Genomic DNA, 20,944 nt, shown 5'->3' on the forward strand with positions numbered 1-20,944 from the left:
TATTTTAAGCTTAATATATTGTCTTGCCAACAGATGTAATGGTTCCTGTAAATACTCACCAGTTTTCTGCAAGAAGAAAAGAAAAAAAGAACTCCAGCTCAAAGTGTTTTGTGTGTAATGAGTAGTACAGCAAGAAATCTCCACTGTATCCTAAACTGGCCTGGATGTCAAGGAATATTATTGACATGAGCTAAGATTAATACTAGAAGACTGCATTTGTTTGTTTCAGAAGGACAGTAAATGCACAAAATGAAAACCTTATCTATTTTTTTGGTGTGAAACTATACAAAACATAGTACACACATGAACACATGTGCACATTCCTGCTACTCACTCAGGAACCAACTTACTCAAGGAACTCTCTCCAGAGTATCCTAGAGTTTATCCACTTCATTCATTCATTGATTCATTCATTGAATAATTACTTATGAGCACATACTCTGTGCCAGGCACTACCAAGAACATCATGATGAAAAAGATGATTTTTTTCTTCTTTCTTCTCTTTTCCATTGAAATTCTCATTTTTTTACTGTTACCTGCCATGACCTTGTAGAAGAGATAGTTACCAAAATGAGCACAGAGAGAAGTGTCCATGGAGGTTAGATTAAGACTTCAGAGTGGAACAGTTCAGAAAAACAGAGAGTTTATTATCTAGTAAAGAGTGAGTATGATGTAAACACAACTTGCCATAACTTGGAGTACTAGAACTAGGAGTTACCGTTTGAATATGGAAAGTATAATTTTAAAGACAAATAATGTCTTATTTCATGTCATTCTTAGCAGACAATTGGACTTTCTCCCAGAGGTGGTACTGAATGAAAAAAAAAAGTGTATGTGTGTGTTTCAGCCCATTCCAATTATTGTTTATGTTGATAGGATTTTTCTCCTGGAATGTGTACTAACCGGAAATATAAATACATATACACACACGCGCGCACACACACACACACACACACACACGCACATAGGTATATGCACACACATTTAAGTATATATATATATATAAAATACTTGATGCATTTAAATCCATTCCAAATATTATTTTTATTGATACTCAAATTGCCCTTTATTTGGCCAGAAGAAGCCTTTGTAGGATCTCTTTGGCATGACCCTAGTAGTCTTTAACAGCTTCTTTGTTTTCTGTCATGACAGGATATTTTAAGTCCATGTTGTATATTTCCTGCCCTAGACCTGAAGTCAGCTATTTCGTCAAGAATTCCTGGTTCTTTTTAGTGGGTAATGGATATTTGGAGTATACAGTAGGGGCGTTAGAGATGCTCATTTATTCTAGAGCTGGCCCTTAATTCTGTCTTTTCGTGTGGGCGTGCCGGTATAGCTTTGGTACAGGTTCCTAGAAGTGGGATTACTGGATCAAATGATTAGATAAAAACATTTTAATGAAGAATTTCATAAGCTTACTCTCAAGCTCAACTGGAAAACAAAATTTTCAAGGCTAACCACAAACATTTTAAAAAAAGAAGAAGAAAGATGGTAAAATTTACTTACCAGATATGAAAAAAATACTATAAACCTGTATCAGCTGGAAGAGCAAGGCATTGGCCAAGAACAGGAAAGCAGATCAATAATACAAAATAGAAAGACTGTAACTGGGTAAAGTACAGATCAATCAGTAAACGGTCTTGGGAAAACTGTTTAACTAGTTAAATAAAAGTGAAGGTAGTCTCCACCTCACATCAAAGACAAAAAAAAAAGAAAATCTATCTGAATTAAAGAATTTTAAAAAATAAAAGCATTCGAGAAAAGTAGAAGAGAATGTTTTCATAGGCTTGAGTTGGGGAAACTTTGTAAAGCAAGATATAGGAAGAGACAGGACATAAGGATGAACTCAGGGTTTTTGCATGAGCAACTGAAAGAATTGCTGCAATATAGGCCACTCTTTATGGACAAATATTTATTGAGTATGTGTTGTTTGCCAAGCACTGGTCTAGACTCTGGGTTTTGAGGAATTTAAAAAATACCTGCCTTCAAGGAAGTTACATTTGGGAAGAGGATTGGCTTCTGTTTGAAGCTGTCCTTGCCCTTGAAATGCTGGGCCTGTCACCACTGAATGACTTTGAACTGTGTTGCAAAGGGGTTAGATAAAGCAACTTCCTTCTCTCCCATCCCTGGTCTTTATGTCTAGCCTTTGCCTCTCCCTCTAAGTAGGTGGGGGTGGCAGGGCTCCAGAAGATTTTCTCTACTTGCTTTCCAAGATACACAAGGTTCCATTAGGAAGAGAAACTGTGCATGTAAAAGATATAAAATATTTCACTATCTGCTGATTAAGATTTTTTTAAAAAAAATAATTCTCTATTTTTCTAATCCTAAATGGAATTTACATTTTGCGACCTGAAGACAGAAAGCTCCATCTAGGTACTTCCAAACAAACTCAAAATCAGAAGTCAAGCACTTCACTTTTGAATATTGAGTCACATTCAGGAATTTTTCCTCTTCCCTTCCTCCCTGTAGTTGAGTCTAAGTTTATGCCAAGCTGCAGCAAAGGAGGGGACGTTCACTGCTGTGCCTACACTTCCATCTTTTCAGATGTACAATTATCTCATCGGTGGTCATGACTGGTCATTGCTGGTCATCATATGTCTGTTGGTTAGTTTTGTCACCCTTGATGCAGCTATCTCCTAAGGCTCCCAGGATCTCTTTATATCAATATTGCCTGAGAGATACATCTCTATCTGGTATTGGCTTGCATGGTCCATGGTGTCACCCACCGCCATGGCCTTACTGTTGCAAGACTCCTTCAGGAGTCTTCCTATTGTATTGACTGTCTCCGCTATGCCTGTCTGGCAGTATAGAGTATTTATCATGTCCTCTCTCCTTTAACACCCATGTTGCTATACTCTATTGTCCTATGTCACCCCAAATGTCAAAATGGAGTGACGACCCGTGGATCCCTATACCTAAAGGGATGTTTGTCACTCGTCTCTTCTGAGACTGAGTTGGGAGTGTGGAGAGATTGGTGGAGGGTTCAGGGCCTCACAGCAACATCTGACATCTCTTCTCTCCTCTAACTCTCTCTCTTCCTCTCCTCAGAGTTTCCTTTATTATCTGGAATATGGAAAAATCTAACACTTACTAAGCATTTGTCCCAAATCTTCCTGTCATTTACCAAGACAGCAGCTTTTTAAGTGTTAAGAGCCAATAATTTTGAGACTGTTGATTGGGCCCCTCGGTGTGTTTATTTGGGGAATGTCTGTCAACATCTCACATGTCACTGTCACACAATCTGCCTGCTGTGCCTGTCTTCAGCATGGCCTCTGGGCTGTTTTCCTTTATCTCCTTTGGTTTTTGAGAAGGAGTGGGGTGAAGTGTTTGAATACTTCTTTTCAAACTGCTGGCTTTCCAGACGTTTAATTTAATTTTCTTTACTTTAATTTTCTTTAAATTCAGCTTTAACAGCATTAGCTTTAGTTTACAAACACTAAAACAATTTAGGTAAGAATCATTGAATTATAATCAATGTCCATTGATTATATACTAATGGGGATTGCTTTCTACTGACATGAATCTTAAAATCTGAGAGAAACTGGAACTTACAGTGAGTCTGCCTCCTAAAGTGAATTGAGTCAAACATATTTTTGAATCATAATATCTCCTCTAAACTTTAACAACACATGATATACAATACCTTCTGACAAACATGCAGTGTTTCTTGAGTTATTGCCTAATTTTAGAATTCCTTCTAAAAACTTGCCAGAAAATATGCCCTGTCAATTCTTTACCTTTTCAATCCATTTCTAATGAAAAGCTGCAACAAAAAAATTGAATTACAGTCCCAGATTCACCACTGGAGTTCTCGTGCCTTTATAGTTTGATATTACAAAGCATCAATAACAACAAATAGAAAGCCTTTTTTAAAGGTTTCATTTGCTTCTTCTATCCATAAAGAAGGACTAGCATATACCATTCTATAGAGAAGGAATAGCATATACCGTGGTAAAACAGAATTCACTTGTCCTAAAATAATAAAGCCTAAGTGTTAGATTTAGTGAATCAATATTTTCTCATGAAGATAGGACACCACCAAAACCAGCTGATTTTGTGCTAATACTGGGTGGTCCAAAAAAAGATGAAGTTTTGAAACAATTCTACATTTTTGGAGGAGCAGTGGAAAAACAAATGCAGGAAGCAGGTCAGTGTTTAATAACCCCCGAAAAGACATAGTCTATTAAGTTTTCTTCCAATTAGGCTTTTTGTGTATGATCATGCAGTGGTTTTGATGAATGGATGAATTGGTAGATAGGTAAATAGAGATAGATGGATAGATAGATATGCTTGGAAGTAAACACATATAACTCAGACTTGGTTCATATTTTGAGAGCCTGGGAATTAACAAAAAATAGTTTAACAATAAGTGATAATATTACTTTAAAAATCTGCTCCATAAACATTTGTTGCTCTTCGTTAGCAAGGTTCATGGTGATGATGATGATGATGATGATGATGTGATGATGATGATAAAACATTTTAAATGCTTTTGAGGTTTCTTGTGGTTCTCTGAGAAGACCATTGCAGGGTCTACTCTGTGCTTATTTCTGTTTTACTCTCACTGTTCAGTGCTTCCATTCCTACTCCTGTGAGATGCTAATGATCTTCACAAGTTCTACCTCGCATGAGAAGGGAAGCACATAGCAGTCCACACAATACAAACTCATATTCACTTTCCTATTTCGTTACAGCAAATTCTTCGTCATTCTAGAGAAAATGCAACAAAAGTTATATTTCTCATTACTGATGGATATTCCAATGGGGGAGATCCTAGACCAATCGCAACATTACTGCGAGACTTTGGAGTGGAGATCTTCACTTTTGGCATATGGCAAGGAAATATTCGAGAACTGAATGACATGGCTTCCACCCCAAAGGAGGAGCACTGTTACCTGCTCCACAGTTTTGAGGAATTTGAGGCGTTAGCTCGTCGGGCATTGCATGAAGGTAATGGAAATCTAATAGCATAACAAAGGTAATTTTAAATGGGGGTTCCTTCTCTCTCACTGCCCAAAACCCACTAGGGGGGTAACATCGAACTTTTATAAGGTCCTTGCTGAGCAGGATGCCCATGTGTCCTTTGGGTATCATGAGAAGTGCTGAACTTCATAGAGATGACATTCTGACCTTGCAACAAGAGTATTTGTTTTGTTTCTTAAAGCTGTGATATATTTTCACTAAAATATCCATGTGCTGCCACCTAGAACTGTTAGAATTAATGGAAAGAATTAAGGTGTGTTTGGAGGCCACACACAGAGTGGGAAGCCTTGACTTAGATCTCCTTACAATTTTCTGAACAGATAAAGTAAACATTCAGAGACATGCACAGTGAATCTCACCAGAATGTTTGCAGAAATACACGTGAAGTTATAGGGACAATAAATACTCAACACATACTTCTTGACCTGGCAATTTGAAGATAGGTATGCTTATGTATATGCTTAAGAGCATTAACCCTAAAAGCGAAGAAAAGTGCATTCATTAGAGTTCTTTGTACAAGTTCTTTTACAAGGATGTTTAATTGTATAATTTATGTTCGATGAACTTCCTGCTATAATATGGACATGAATTTTGGGGAGCCAGGAGAAGAAAACACAAACTGGGAGGAGATCATGGGAGATCTAGCCTCAGACCAAAGCGGTGTGGCAAATTAGGCTTGATCCTTACAGGTGTCCCTATGAAAGATTGCATTTCAGGGGGAAATCATGGTAACACAAGCTCCCATAGTAAGTGGGTTAACCCAACTTTAGCTCCAGGAGAAAAGTTTAGAGCAGGATATCATGCTGTAGCTGTGGATACAGCAGAAAGGATTTAGCTCTCTGAAGGATGATGCTGGCAAAAGTCATTGGAGGTTAGGATCTCAGTGAAATAGGCAAGGACTTAAGGCAGGGTGTAGAATCAACAAGAAAATAGGTTTGGGGAGTAAAACAGTTTAGATTTAATGCTGGGCCTGCAGCTTAATAAAGTGTAGTTTTTAAGAACTAAGCCTTAAAAATCCAAAATGCCTGGATTTGAATCCCAGGTTTGTTACTACTAGCCAAGTGTTTTTAAACAAATTATTTATTTTTTTCACTCCTGAGGTTTCTTGTTAATAGAACAGGGAATGAGAGTAATACCTACTTCATAGTATTGTCATAAGGATTAAATGGGTTAGTACATTTAAAGTGATTAGAAAGTTATGAATGGTTTATTATACTAATCTCTCAATAACTGTCTGCTTTACTATTTATTAATATTAATATTTGTTAATTATTAATATTATTTATTATTATCTTCATCAATTTATTTAATGACCACGAGCTTCAGTTTCCTTTCCTTCCAAAAAAGGACTGTTACAATATGATCCACCTAGATTTTTTTATGAGAAATAAATAAAATATTTAAACTTCACCAAGTACCAATGTAGTGTCTAGAAGTTCAGTAACTGTGACCACCTTATTTTGTCCTTTTCTCCTGGCAAGTGATGTGTTCAGTGGGGAAACAGAGTGGTTGCAATTGAGGATAGTGGGCGTTACTAGATGGGATTATGATGTTATGGGTGTTATTAGCCGTGTTGTAGAAGAATTTCCAATCTTAACATCCCTTTGTCTTGTAGGACTGGGGCCTTCTGCCCTATTGTGAGTTGGTTCAGAAACTAAGTGGGACAGTCTTCAGGGAAAGGATCTTGGTTACTATAATGCAACAGGATTTTGGAGGGTACCGCATCTATTACACTAAACTAATGTCTAGAATTTGTAATACTTTGGTTGAGTTTCCAAGTTTGGTAAGAAGAAACCCTGTTTTTACTGGAAAGAAATGATCAGATCAAAGGAAATGAGGCTCATTTCTCCTGCCTCTATGTTCTCTGAAATACTTTCAATGTAGATGGATCCACTTTAGATCTCAAGACTGTCCATGTTTCTGGCCAGTCTCAGCTGACACAGGTTACAGAATAATAGCTTTCCATATATGTAACTGCTCCACTTAACTCTCTCCCAGACCTGAATGTTAGTGCATCAGTCTTTACAGCTAGGTTTTTCTTGCTTCCTAAGTTGCTCTACTTCCAATAAGCATTTTGCCCAATGTCTCAGAGCTAAGTCCTAGAGGCCTGTGTTGCAGACCTTTTACCCACACCACTGTCTATTGGTTGAAGCTTTAATAGGGTGCCTGGTTGTGCTGGTCTCTTCCCCAGGAGGCTGGAGTCTTCCCTTTACTTTGCTCTTATCTATTGCTCAGGGTCTTAATACACAGGGACAGATGTCCCATAATTGAGATCATCGCCAATCTCCTTCCCAGATATTCAAATACAGCCCATGTGTCTTGCTGAAACTCACCCACTGGGCCCATCACTGTATTTTGACCTAACATCATGGATCTAGCTGGAATTTAAGCTAAGACTTTTGAACTTCTTTGACAGAGTGAACTGACTTATTATTTGCACTATTCTAGGCCATCCAATCTGGTTCTATTGTATTCAATCCTACCGTGCCCTATGAAGTCACTTTCTGAACAGCTCTCCCTGAGTTGCTGAATTTTCAGCATGCCTCACCTCAGAGCGTGGCTCAAGTAATCAGAATGGTCTCTAATCATGTAACTGTGTTCACTTATTTATTTAAAATTGAGAGATAAGCCAGATCCAGGTTTTATTATTGAACTTAGGTGGTGCTGTTCTTTAAGACTTTAATCAAGTAACTACCAAAGTGATGATATCTATTCCAAAGTCAGTAGGTCACAATCGACATCCTTATGCAGTGGTCAAGATTGTAGTTTTATTTCTAATTTGAACAAGGATTTTGGAAATCCTGCCGTCTGACCTCATACACAGGCAGTAGAACACTGCTGATTTGGAAACCAGAGAAATGAACTACAGAACTGACTGTGTTACTTCCTGCGGCATCTGGAGATTCCTTGCTAAAGTACTTAATTTCTTCCTCACCCTGCATGACCTTAAGAACTTATGATGAGGTCCCAGACTGAAATAACTTAACTGGCTGAAACAAATTTCCAGAGTGTGGTAGTGCAAATAACACACATGCATATTTGGGTGGGAGTAGGGGGCAGTTGGGAATTAGACGGATATGGAAAGAGATCTTCTCCAGCTTGCACTCCAATTTTAATGACTAGAGAATGTACCATTCAACAGTTAATCATTTTTTTTATTGGTAGATCTACCTTCTGGGAGTTTTATTCAAGAGGATATGTCCCACTGCTCATATCTTTGTGAAGCTGGAAAAGACTGTTGTGACCGAATGGCAAGCTGCAAATGTGGGACACACACAGGTCAATTTGAATGCATCTGTGAAAAGGGGTATTACGGGAAAGGCCTACAATATGAATGCACAGGTGAGTCTCCAGTTTGTGTGTAACTATATCAGTTATCTGTTGCTGTGTAACAAATGATCCCAAAGCTCAATGGCTTAAAACTATAAGTGTTTGTTATTGCTCATGAGTCTGTGACTCAGTGGAGCAGCTCTTTTGGTGCACACTCATGCATTTATGATCAGCTGGGAGTGGGGTAGGCTGCCGTGCTCATCTCAGTCGGCTTCTCTTATGTGTTTGGGAGCCAGCTGACTGGAGTCTGGTCTAAAGTGGCTTTGTCTTGGACAACTGTGTGGCCTCCATCAGCCTAGCCTGGGCTTGCTCAGGTGGTGGTGGCAGGGTTCTCAGAGGAAGAATGAAAGCTTGCAAGGCCTCATGAAGCCTGGGTTCAGAACTGAAAGGTGGAATATTTGGTATATTTTATTTGTGATTCATCTAATAAAATCACCAAATCTCTACTCTAGGCACTTAGGCCAAAATATGCCTCGGTCTCTCTATGAGATGAAAGCCAGTGTGAATCCAATCCCCAGGCCACATGTGACTTGTGGGATTTTCACAAAAGAATGCAACGTCCACTTGATGGTCTTTTAGCTCCTCACGAGCCTCCACAAAAGGAAAATAAAAAGTTCTGAAAGCATCATCACTTCAAAATGGAATTTGATTCATCGACATTTGTAATTTTACCTTCTCTAGATTTTCTTACAAGACCTTTCTATTTTTATGTTTTATTAAAGAGGCAAAAGGAGCAATTCAGGATTCTTGTGCTCTACATTATATTCTAGGAAATATCTAATATTTAGAAATAGTATGTGGTTTTTCTGTGTTGGATAGCATTTTGTTTGTTCTGTTTTTACCTAAAAAGCAACTTTTTTTTTTTTTTTATAGCTTACAATTCTTTCATGATTTGTTGTTTTGGAAAACTGTATTCCCATGGCAATTAACATCCACAAGGAAAATTTAGGGGAAGTAGGTTTTCTTGAGTCTGTACCATGTGGTTGTTCATTGCTTGTTTCATACGAACGTTATTTTATTCTGGCATTTCCTAGAGAGACACGATCTGCAATGCAGAAATGTGATTCCCCAGGGCCGAGCCCGTGGCGCACCTGGTAGAGTGCTGCGCTGGGAGCGCGGCGACCCTCCCGCCGCGGGTTCGGATCCTATATAGGACTGACCGGTGCACTCACTGGCTGAGTGCCGGTCAGGAAAAAACGACAAAAAAAAAAAAAAAAAAAAAAAAAAAAGAAATGTGATTCCCCCCCATCTATCTGACATGTTTACTCTCTTCTCCTTTCTTCTCTCCTTCTCATAGTGGGGCATTTCCTCTTGTGTGATTCTCTTACTTTCTTTTATTCTTGTGGCCCCTCATCTCCGTTCCCTTCATTTCCCCTGGCCCTGATCCCAGCTGGCAGACACGTCCTTCCTGCGTCCGACCATCCATACACATCCAGCAGAATCACTGCTTTCTTGGCCCTGCTCCCACCCTGTCCAGCAGGATTTCTCACTTAAGCAGAAAAAGAGAGAGAGGGGGGAAATCAGCCCAACGGCCTCTGAGTTGGCAAAGTGCCTCCCCTTGTCTTTCCCTCCCCTTGAGTCTTCCCACACTCTCATCACAAGCCCAGCTTGGCACACTCTCCCCGACACCCCCTCCCTCCCTCCTCCCGTCCTAGCCCACCAAACAGGCAGAGAGCTCATTTTCTTTGCTTGATGCTGTAGTCAGCATGTCTGCTTTTTGTGTGGTCCTAGACTGAACTACTCCCCGCCAACGAGCCACTGCTGTGTGGCTGCCTCAGTCACTCTGTGACACAGCCTCCACTGCTCCAGGGCCCTATCATCTTGCATCCCCAAGGGATACGCCCCAGGAAGAGAGAGGCCAGTTCACAAACCCATGGCCCCTGGTTGCCCAAGTAGCTTTGGCTGCTGCCAGTTGTACATTCCAGGCTCTGACAGGCACAGCAGTCCATAACATGTATGAGGTTGGGGCAGGGGAGGAGGCTGTCATTAGAGCCTCAGTGGAAAGGATTGGAGCACTTCTGCTCCTGGTTCTAGCCAAGAACACCAAGCACAAAAAGATTAGTTTATCCATCCCCTCTCTCAAAGTAGTAAGCCTCAGCTTAATACTGTCTTCCACACAAGATTTAAATTAGATATGGTTGCATCGATGTAAATGTGCATATTGTCATCTTCAGTGTTTGTTTCTAAGAGTAGGGAAAGTGACACTAGAACTCCAAGATGGACACTGATACTTTGCATAGTTGCAAGAGGCATCACTCATCACTGGTTTCTCTGGCAAACTAGGAGCTAAGATAAATAAATAAATTATATCCTTCCTATGACAGGAAAGACCCATTACCAGACTCTTCCTTCTGAAAGGCAGAAAGAAATATTACCTCTAAGTCGTACAGTACTGAAAACCTGGATTCAATGAGCCCCTTTTAAATTCCATTTGGTCAACAAGTGTTCTTGAGCATCTTCTCCACGCTGTGCCCTGCCATGCCAGGCACTAGGCAGGGATTCAATGGTGAACTGATAGACCTGGCCACTACCTTCTTGGAACTTACAATCTGGCCACACAAACCAATTTGCAATTGAAAACTGTGATATGTGCTATTAAATAAAAAAATTCCTGTGGTATGAGGAACAAACTCCGGGGAAGGTTAAAGTAAGCTCTAAGCTAAGATCTGAAGGATGACTAGACCATAGTTTTTTTATTACTTAGGAAGAGGATGTTAACTTTCATTCAGAATAGTTGGAATTGTGAGTATTTGTCATCATTGTAAAAACAATGCCTTTCAGTAGTAAATCATTCCTTTTTAGAGCCTGAAGGAACCTTAGAGATTCTCTGCTCTGAATTCCACATTCTGCAACAGGAAATTGAGGTCTCAGGAAAGATGAGTAGTTTGCACAAGAGGACATATCCGGCCTTCAGCAGAACCTGGGGACAGACCCGGGACATTTTTTTCGAAGTCCTATGTTATTTCCAAGATATCACACCACTTATTTTTTCCATTTTTTCCACTTTTGAAAATAACTTGTATACATTGCTTTTCAGAGAACATAAACATTGAACTGTGCTCAAAATGTTTAAAAAAACCCCAGAAAGATCTGGCTTAAATTCAACCTCTGCCAATTGCAAACTATGTGGTTTTGGGCAACTTAATTTCTTCTGATTCTTAGTTTCTTCTGTAAAATGGGCTTAATAATGGTAGAGTTTTATATATTTATATATATATACACACATATCTATATATGTAAATATAGAGAGATATTGATGTACATATATATGTATATAGATAAGTCTGTGTGTGTGTGTGTGTGTGTGTGTGTGTGTGTGTGTGTACGTAAACAGTTGGGTTAATTGAGAAAATATGCTTAGGGTGCTTAGGATAGTATCTGGCATGTCAATTCTTAATCAGTGGTGGCTTTTATTCTTAATCATTATTGTGAGGTAATGTAAATATTATTATGAGAAAGCTAATGAATGCACATTAAAATAATTACTACAAGAACGAAGTACGTAAAGATAAGTGACAACCATATATTTTAAAAATTCTACTATTCTAGGCTAAACTAGTGGTTCTATTCTAAGAAACTGTGCTAAGGGAAGGATAAGAAAGATCTAAGGGCTGTCTCATTAGCTCGGTTGGTTAGAGCATGGTGCTGATAATACCAAAGTTCAGGGTTTGATCCCTGTACCAGCCAGCTGCCAAAAAAAAAAAAGAAAGAAAGAAAGATCCATTCATGCACATGAATACTTTCAAGAGACCTTAAACCTATGTACTAAAGGTGGAATACACTTTTGATCTGATGAGTATCCAATGAAAAGCAAGAATACTAGGATAATGTGCCATTGAATGCTGAAGAAAGTAGAGGTTGTTTGCCTTGATTAAGGTAAAGTTATGTGCTGAGTTAAATTATACTTATTAATTAATTTCATAGAAAAGTAAAATATTGGAGCTGGCCATAAGGATTTTTCTCACCTTTCATTTAGGAGATGAAGAAATCCTATCTCATGATCATATATAAATTCATGGCAGAGCTGAAGTAGAATTAAGGTCTCTGAATTCCTAGTCCAGGGTTCTTTCTTTATAATAAGCTATTTCATAGGGTACCCTTGAGACTTCAAAGAACTATCACCTCATGATGTAACTATCTCCTCTTTTTTCCTTGTTGTTCTGGGTAATTGACAGTCTGGTTTACCTGAGTCCCAAACAATGACCTTCCAAAGTCCTGGCCAAGGCAGTGACTTCCCTTGAAATGAACACCACTATCACAGTAAGCAGCTACTTCAAGGACAGAATCCTGATGCACAAAAACAGTTTAATAATTGTATTTCATACCATGAAAATCTTAACTTGAATGCAAGCCTAAAGATATTTGTTAGAAATCACTGACAAATGATACTTTGCCAAACAGTTCAATTCTATAATACCTTATATGTTTGAATTGGCTTTTAAATTCCCTTGAGTCAAAACGTCTATGAGTTGATTTCAAATTAATCATATGCTCTTAGCCAGTGGGCTTGGAGAGTGTTTGCTAATAGGTTTTAGAGGAGTGAGGCCCATATGAAAATACATAATTTGAGGTAGAATGATGCTTTGTTCATGTATGTCTCATTCACTTATATAATTGCACTGAACAGAGAAACCATATTTGACAAAAGTTGAATGGACACTAAAAATATCTCTTAGGAAAAGGGAATTTTAAACTTAATTTTATTTTATTTTATTTTTTTAAGGGTAATATTTTATTTTATTTATTTATTTATTTATTTTTAATTTTATTTTGTCGATATACATTGTGGCTGATTATTGTTGCCCCTCACCAAAACCTCCCTCCCTCTTCCCCCCCCCACCAATGTCCCCTCTGTTTGCTTGTCGTATCAACTTCAAGTAATTGTGGTTGTTATATCTTCTTCCCCCCTCCCCCGGTTTTTTGTGTGTGTGTGTGTGTGAATTTATATATTAATTTTTAGCTCCCACCAATAAGTGAGAACATGTGGTATTTCTCTTTCTGTGCCTGACTCGTTTCACTTAATATAATTCTCTCGAGGTCCATCCATGTTGTTGCAAATGGCAGTATTTCATTCATTTTTATAGCTGAGTAGTATTCCATTGTGTAGTGATCTTAATACTTGTAGAGCCATCACCCAAGTGGTTGAGTCTAAGAGCAGCGTTATGGTCAAAGAAATCCAGTTCAGCAACCAAACTAAATTTTTAAGTAATGCAAGTCCTTTGCTTGATTTTCTCTAACTCCAAAATAGGGTTACAGCAATTCCTAAAAATCTCCCTTTTCTCATCCATTGGGTCCCTTAAAAATCATAACTCATTTGCACTTATCTTCAAATTCCTCCCTACACACACACACACACACACACACACACACACACACTCCTCCCAAGCCCTAGCTCAAACTTTTTGTCCTTTTATTCTTTCCTCTTGATTCTACATTGCTCTTTGGAAAGCAATTGCTCTTTGGAGAAATGAAGAAAGTCCAGGAACAGTTGCATATCGGTTATTTTCTTGTCATAAATCAATACTTTATGAAAGGCTTATGATATTTTGTTAAAAAACATAACCTACGTAACTCAGTTTCATTTACTGCAAATATTTTGTATAATTCAGAAATTCAGGTGTGGTGTTTTAACAGTGCATTATCACGTTTAAAGGGTTGAGAAAATATTTCTAGAATTAGTTACTGAATTTCAGCAAAGGGAACAGCACTGCAAAACTATGGGGTCAGTGAAAAGAAGGTGTTGTTTCCGTTTCGAGCTCTGTTACCTTCTTCCTTCACCTAGACATTTGGACAATGATGATGATAATGTTGATGATGGTGATGATGACAGCAATGATCACTGATTATAATAATAATAGCTAATATTAAATAGTGCTTAATATATGCCAGACACTTTTCCCAGCATTGATATGCATTAACTCATTTAATCTTCGTAACAACTCTGGAGTATTCTTCCATTTTAGAGGTAAGTTGTGTAACTTGTCCAGGGTTAAGTAGCTATTAGAACTGGGATATAAACTCAAGTTACCTAGCTCCAGAATCTACAGTCTAGCCATAAAGACAGACATTTCACAAATAAACTCACAATTAAAAATGTAATTTCAGATTCTGTTAAATCTTAGTTTGGCCCTTATGAGATCATCAATATTTGATTGTTGTCATCCTAAGAAGTGGCAGCTTCACAGGGAGGAAGAGAACAGAATGAGTTATATGTAATACACTCCTGTTTAGTTCTGACCCACTCATAGAATAAGCTTCGAGCTGCTTAGCATAGCATAAGCTTTGCATTATCTTACTTCCCCATTTACCCTTTGAGCTAAAAGCTGGAACTAGTCATAGTTTCCTCCGAATATCATGCTATTTCATTCCTCAGACCTTTTTCATCATGCTTGGTCTGGCTCCCTTTCCCACCACACCCAACTGTTGTCTTTGTTCCTACTTTATCGGAGTAGTGATTCTGACAGGCAGTGCCTTTCTAATTCATTTTATATCCCCACTGCCTGCCTTCAGATCCCACAGTAAGTGCTTGAGAAAAAAGGTATAGGTAAGAGGTCAACCTGAATACCAGAATCCTAAAATGGACAAGAATTCATTGTTGAAATCTTAGGCGAAGGCATGGTTTCCAAGTCTGCCTTGGGCACCACAGCATCCTTAGCACAAAGGCACATGGTAAGAAATTTTTAGAAATGCATTTTCTTTATTTGAAAGCAAAATATTTACTTTGGTTAACCTTTGCCAACAATAAATCAAATAGGGTATATTGTTGTTTTACTAGATTAGTCATTTTAAGATGGGTAGATCATCAAATCAGTTGTGAATAGCCAGTGAACTCTTGTAAATCTAAGCAGTTGCAGCTGTTCTGAATTTCCCCTTAAGGGATTGGGGAACAAGGAGTATAGAGACAATAGGCATCTTGAGGACACTGCTCCTTTGCAGAGATTGACTGCATTTCAGTGAGCTTGGAATGATTAGCAGATTGAAAATTATAGCTGGACAAAAGCCAAGGCTGAGGACTTGATAACTTGAGCCAAAGCTCCAGCTATATTATTTCATAAAAGAAGGATACACTATAGAAATAGAAACACTGGAATATGTATGTGGTAATATGTTATTATACATGTAAATATATGCACACAATCCTCACCCCCACCATGTGCACACACGTGCATGCACACACTCACGCACATTTCCCAGTCTAAATATTATATCATTTCTTTGGAAAGAGACAGGACAAAGAGCTCTAGAAATTCTTGAATGAGAGCCAAGACATTTGGAAATCTTGTTCTTTAAGCAGAGCATAGCTGTTTTTTTTTTTTTCCAAAAATATTCCCAGTGGTATCTAATAATGGATTTGTAAGGTGTAAGGAATTTGTACAATGTATTCCTATTTGCTTTTCGCGAGGGAATATTGCTAGCATGTTGACACTGGTTTCCATCAACTTTAAAGAGGATTTGTAACTGCTGCCCAGACTAGGCTAGCTTGTTCCATTTTCTGTTGAATGAGGTAGGTATTCAGCCATGATAGTGCATTTTTCAGTCTATCATAATTTCGTAAGAGGAAAACACATAAAATTAGACCATTAATGTGAAGCATCACAAACTCCCAATGTCACTGTGTTGTGTTCTTTACAAATACTCATACAAATATATCCAGTAGCCTAAAATTGTCAAAATAAAATCTTACTTTTCCCTTCTTTCTCCCAGCCCCATTTTAAGTGACTCTTTCCAATAACAATGATAAGGGAACAATGGGAAAACATTTAACATCTACTAAGTCATGGTCTTCAAACGTTTTTGCTCGTGTATCACCTAAAAAGTATTGAAAATCCATTTGTCCCTTGTGGATTTTTAAGTGGCCATCTAAAATTTTTTGGCAGGATTTCAAAAGATGACAATTTCATAATACTGTATTGACATTTAAAAATAAAACTATTATGTTACTTTCAAATGTACACACTGCAATCTAAATATTACAGCAAATTTGATTTCTTCTGGTATCTATTTGTGAGCAAGCACCTTTTTTAATGCAGCAATTTTGGATGGTTTCTTATTTTTTTAATTCTTTTCTATTCCACTTCCACCACGTAATTCTATTCAAATACAATGTATTTTTATGTTAAAGCCCTTTATTGATCACAACATTGTACTTCTTTACTACAAAAATTGTGAATATAAATTGAAATTAATTTTTAAATTTTCTGTGGCCAAAATTGCTACTAGATTGAGTTATTGTCATAATTGTTATTTGTATATAATTTGTCAAATATATTATACATTTTGATACTTATTACACATAAAAATATGATTAGAAATCCATCTCTTAATGAGTTGGATTATTAACTAGCTTACATAGCCATGAATTTTTATCATTCACTGTTCAGAGAACATACAACATCAATTTCATTTCTTTTTTCATTTTTATAGATTTTAGTGCTGAAAACCTTCTTCATATCAATATGTAAATGGATCTTGAAAGAGTTGTGTTAAACTGATATCACTCAATTCTTGGAGTTCCTCCTGAGTTACATGCCAAAAATGACATCAATAATCTATCATCAAAAAGTATCCTGAATGATATATTAGCTGGCAATTCTAGGTTCTTTTTCAGTTTTGTTGAAATTGAAGAATTGGAAAACTTTTGACTTGCAAAAGGAGCTGTTACACAATCATTACAATTACTCATTTTCTTAATTTCTGGAAAGCCCCCCCAAAATGTCATTACTAGGACTTATTATAAGACTGCCTGTTAGTTTCAGTTATGCAAGATGAATAAATTCTAGAGATCTGCTACATGACATAGTGCCTGTAGATAAGAAAGCTTCTTAGAAGCCCTGCTTACAGTGCCTTGATTAAAGAAGTGTTTTCATATATCAAGATTTTGAATCATGCTGGAGGTTTTTCACCTCAAGACAATGCACCCTAGTAAAATTTAGAAGGGGTTTGAAATATACATTTCTTTTGAAAAATGAAAGACAGGCAATTGTGAAAACATGCCGTAGACATTTTGTTGAGTACATCAATAGGTACATATGAATGTTGAGGTTCTGGAAATTGGTTCTCTTAAAATGATCCATGCCACATCCATGTGCCGATTGCAAAGTCTTTGCCTACTTATATTATTCATTTGCAGAAAAGGAAACAGTGTTAAAGAGTTTAAGTTTCTTTCTTTTTTTTTTTAAATGTCATTCAACTATAGATGGGTGGAGTTAGCATGCAGACCCAGGTCTCTCTGACCCTGAGTCCATACCGTTACTTGCAATTCATCTATAACACTCCTTGCACAGTCAGTATCTGTATTAGTCTGTTTCTGTTGCTTATAACAGAATACCTAAAACTGGGTGAAGTGAAATTTATTTCTGACAATTTCAGAGGCTGGGAAGTCCAGGACTTCAACACATCCAGTGAAGTCCTTCTTAGTGGTGGTGTTACAGCAACTCAGGGTGTCACATGGTGACAATGGGCTGAGCAAGAGTGCTTACCTGCTTACTCGCTCTCCTTATAAAGTCATCAGAATAACGCCCATTACTCCATGAATGGATCAATCCACTCACAACTGCACAGTCCTCACAAACTAATCATCTCTTCAAGGCCTCGTCTTTCAGATAGCATAATAGGATTTCCCACTCTCTTCACACTGTTACAATGGAGATTAAGTTTCCAATACATGAATTTTGGAGAGACACATTTAATCCATAGCATTCACTATCAAAAAATGATCCAGAAATATTTTGCTGCTCTTTCCAGTTTACATTTAAAATAAACAGTTGCTCCTAAGTTGTAGCTTAGTATCCCCAATGTTTGGTTCTGTGGGGTCTGCATGGAGTTGGTGTTCACTAAATATTAGATGATTAGCCAAGTTTGGATGATAGCCAATGTTAGCAATTTGAAAATGATAGCCTAAGCTAGAGGGGATCAGGCTATGATTGTTCAAATTTCTCGTCATTCCAAGCTCAATGAAATCATGATGTGTCTTGTAGTATACTAAGTGCTGATGATGCAAATATGTATATGTATATATGCAAATATCTATATATGATTCAGTCCTTTGCAACTGCGTGCTCATAAATAGTTATTAATAGCAGTCAGTGGCATGAATCCTAGTTCCGTCACTTACTGTGATTTTCTGGGCAATGTTTTGACCTCTGTGAACTTCAGTTTTCTAGTCTATAAAACGGGGTTAATAATAGCAAGATTGTTACAGAAGTTAAATGAGATAATGTGTGTAAAAGCTTGATCAAGAGCTGCGCATGTAGTAAGTGCTTGATTAACAAATTACTATGCTCTACCAGTGGTGGTTCCCAACAGGGAGCGATTTTGCCCTCCAGGGGACATTGACAATATCCAAAGACAATTTTGACTGTCATAGCTGGAAGGAGCTACTGGAATTTAGTGGATAGCAGGTAGGGATACTGCTAGGCGTCCTGCAATATGCCATGCACCCCCCGACAAATTTCAAATGTTAGAAGTACTGAGGTTGAAAAACACTGTTCTATATAGACAAATTAGGTTAATGCATTAAAGTAAGATTCAAAAAACACTACTGAATCTCTTTTTAAACAGTTTTAGAAGAAATATCAAAGTCGCATGATTCTACTAGGTTTGAATTATCTCTTGGTTATGACCATTGCAGCAACTTATGCTCCAGCCACCCCAAGCTGTTGTGGCTGCTCAGGCACTTCAAGCCCTTTCATGACTCCATGCTTGTGCATTTTTGTTCCCTTTGCCTAGAATATTCCATGCCTTGTGTATCTGTACAGTTCTTATCAGTTCTTTAGGATTCACAACAAACTCACTTCTCCTATGAACCTTTCCTTTCATTCCTTTTCCATAGATTCATCGCCCTGACACAGTTCGATCTAGATTTCTTGCTTCTCTTAAATACTTCTCCCTGTTTACACTTACCACATAATATTACAATTTTTTTTCGTAGGTTTTTCTTCTCTAATATTCTGTGAATTCCTTTAGGGCAGAATTATGCCTCTTTTTAAAATATATATAGCCTCTGCTACATGGCACATAGACTCGGAGTCATCATTAATAAATTTCTGGAGAATGAATGAATGAATAAATAAATAAAGCAAGTTGCATGTTTAGGTACTAGAACACAGCATATGGAAACTCTGCTTGGTTCCCAACTTCCTGGGAATTTTCCATTCCCTTTTTGGAGAAGCAAAGGTGAATAAGTCTACGGACCCTGAGAAGCACTGGCTTAGTATCAAAGTAAGCCATCTGGAAGGCCCAGTTCAACAATAGGAAGTAGCTAATCACACATTTATCTCTTTCATTTTATCTAGTTACTGGGATTGTTTCTGAATTTATTCCTAAAACCATGGTAGTGTGTGTGTGTGTTTAAAGCTATTTGCCTGTATTGATGGTTTGAAGTAGCATATCAATTCATATAACAGTGCAAGACATAGCATTCCTGGGTGTTGTGGAATTTTACTATTTAAGCAATCATTTAACAAATACATAAAGCAAACCAGTATTACGATATGTAGCATCATGTTAACAGTTAGGAATTTTCCATTAAAACTTAAGATTTACAAATAGAGACATCCTTATCCTTTTCCTAGTTTCCTCCAATGGTAACATCCTGAAAAACTATAGTATAATATCACAACCAAGATATTAATGCTGATATAGTTAAGATACAGACAGAACATTTTCACCACCACAAGAATCCCTCCAACCACTAGTTGCTGCCCCCCTTAACCTCTTGCAATCACTACTTTGTTCTCCATTACTATAATTTTGTCATTTCAAGAATTTTATATAAGTGGAATCATGCAGGAAGTGACATTTTGAGATTGGCTTTCTTTGCTTAGTTCTCTGGAGATTCTTCTGAGTTGTTGGGTGTGTCAATTCATTCCTTTTTATTTCTGAGTAGTCTCTCTTTATAAATTTTTTTATTGAAACATTCTGAGTTACATATTTATAGGGTGCAGAGTCATTTCAATACATATATACAAAGTGTGAGGAGCTAATCAGAGTAATTAGCATATTAATCATTGCAAAACTTAATCATTTCTTTGTAATGTGAACATTTGTTCTCCTCTCTGCTGGTCATTTGATAACATGTAATAAATCATTGTTAATTATAGGTTCCTGGGTTGAATGTACACCAATAGAACTTATTTTTTCCTGTCTAACTGTAATTTAGTGTCCATTAACTATTGTCTCACTATCCCACCTTTCCTGCCTCCAGTAACCACAGTTCTGCTCTTTCCTTTTAACAGTTCGATTTATTATTTATTTGTTTGTTTTTCTTGGGTTTTTTTTAGCTCCCATATATGAGTGAGAACATGTGGTATTTCTCTTTCTGTACCTGGCTTATTTCACTTAACATAATTTTCTCCAAGTTCGTCCATGCTGCTGCAAATGATAGACTTTCATTCTTTTTATGGCTGAGTAGTATTCCATTGCGTAACACATTTTCTTTATCCAGTCATCTGTTGATGGACATTTAGGTTGGTTCCATATCTTGACTATTGTGAATAGAGCTGAGATAAGCATGGGAATGTAGGTATGCCTTGAACTTGTAGATTTCCATTCGTCTGGATAAATACCCAGTAGTGGGGATTGCTGGGTCATATGTAGTTCTATCTATAGCTGTTTGAAAACCTCCATACTG

The 20,944-nt window shown here is 37.5% G+C and overlaps 1 protein-coding gene across 1 annotated transcript in view; it reads left to right on the plus strand.

Annotated features, from left to right (window-relative positions):
• The window catches only part of SVEP1 (sushi, von Willebrand factor type A, EGF and pentraxin domain containing 1), a 193,643-nt gene that overhangs the window by 20,844 nt on the left and 151,855 nt on the right, over positions 1 to 20,944 (plus strand). Inside the window, exons 2-3 of the mRNA XM_063081889.1 lie at positions 4,695 to 4,950; positions 8,149 to 8,325. Of these exons, the coding sequence (XP_062937959.1) occupies positions 4,695 to 4,950; positions 8,149 to 8,325 (433 nt within the window). The remainder of the gene's footprint in view (positions 1 to 4,694; positions 4,951 to 8,148; positions 8,326 to 20,944) is intronic.

This window comes from Cynocephalus volans, chromosome 17 (genome assembly GCF_027409185.1).
Source record: "Cynocephalus volans isolate mCynVol1 chromosome 17, mCynVol1.pri, whole genome shotgun sequence".
Taxonomy (NCBI): domain Eukaryota; kingdom Metazoa; phylum Chordata; class Mammalia; order Dermoptera; family Cynocephalidae; genus Cynocephalus; species Cynocephalus volans.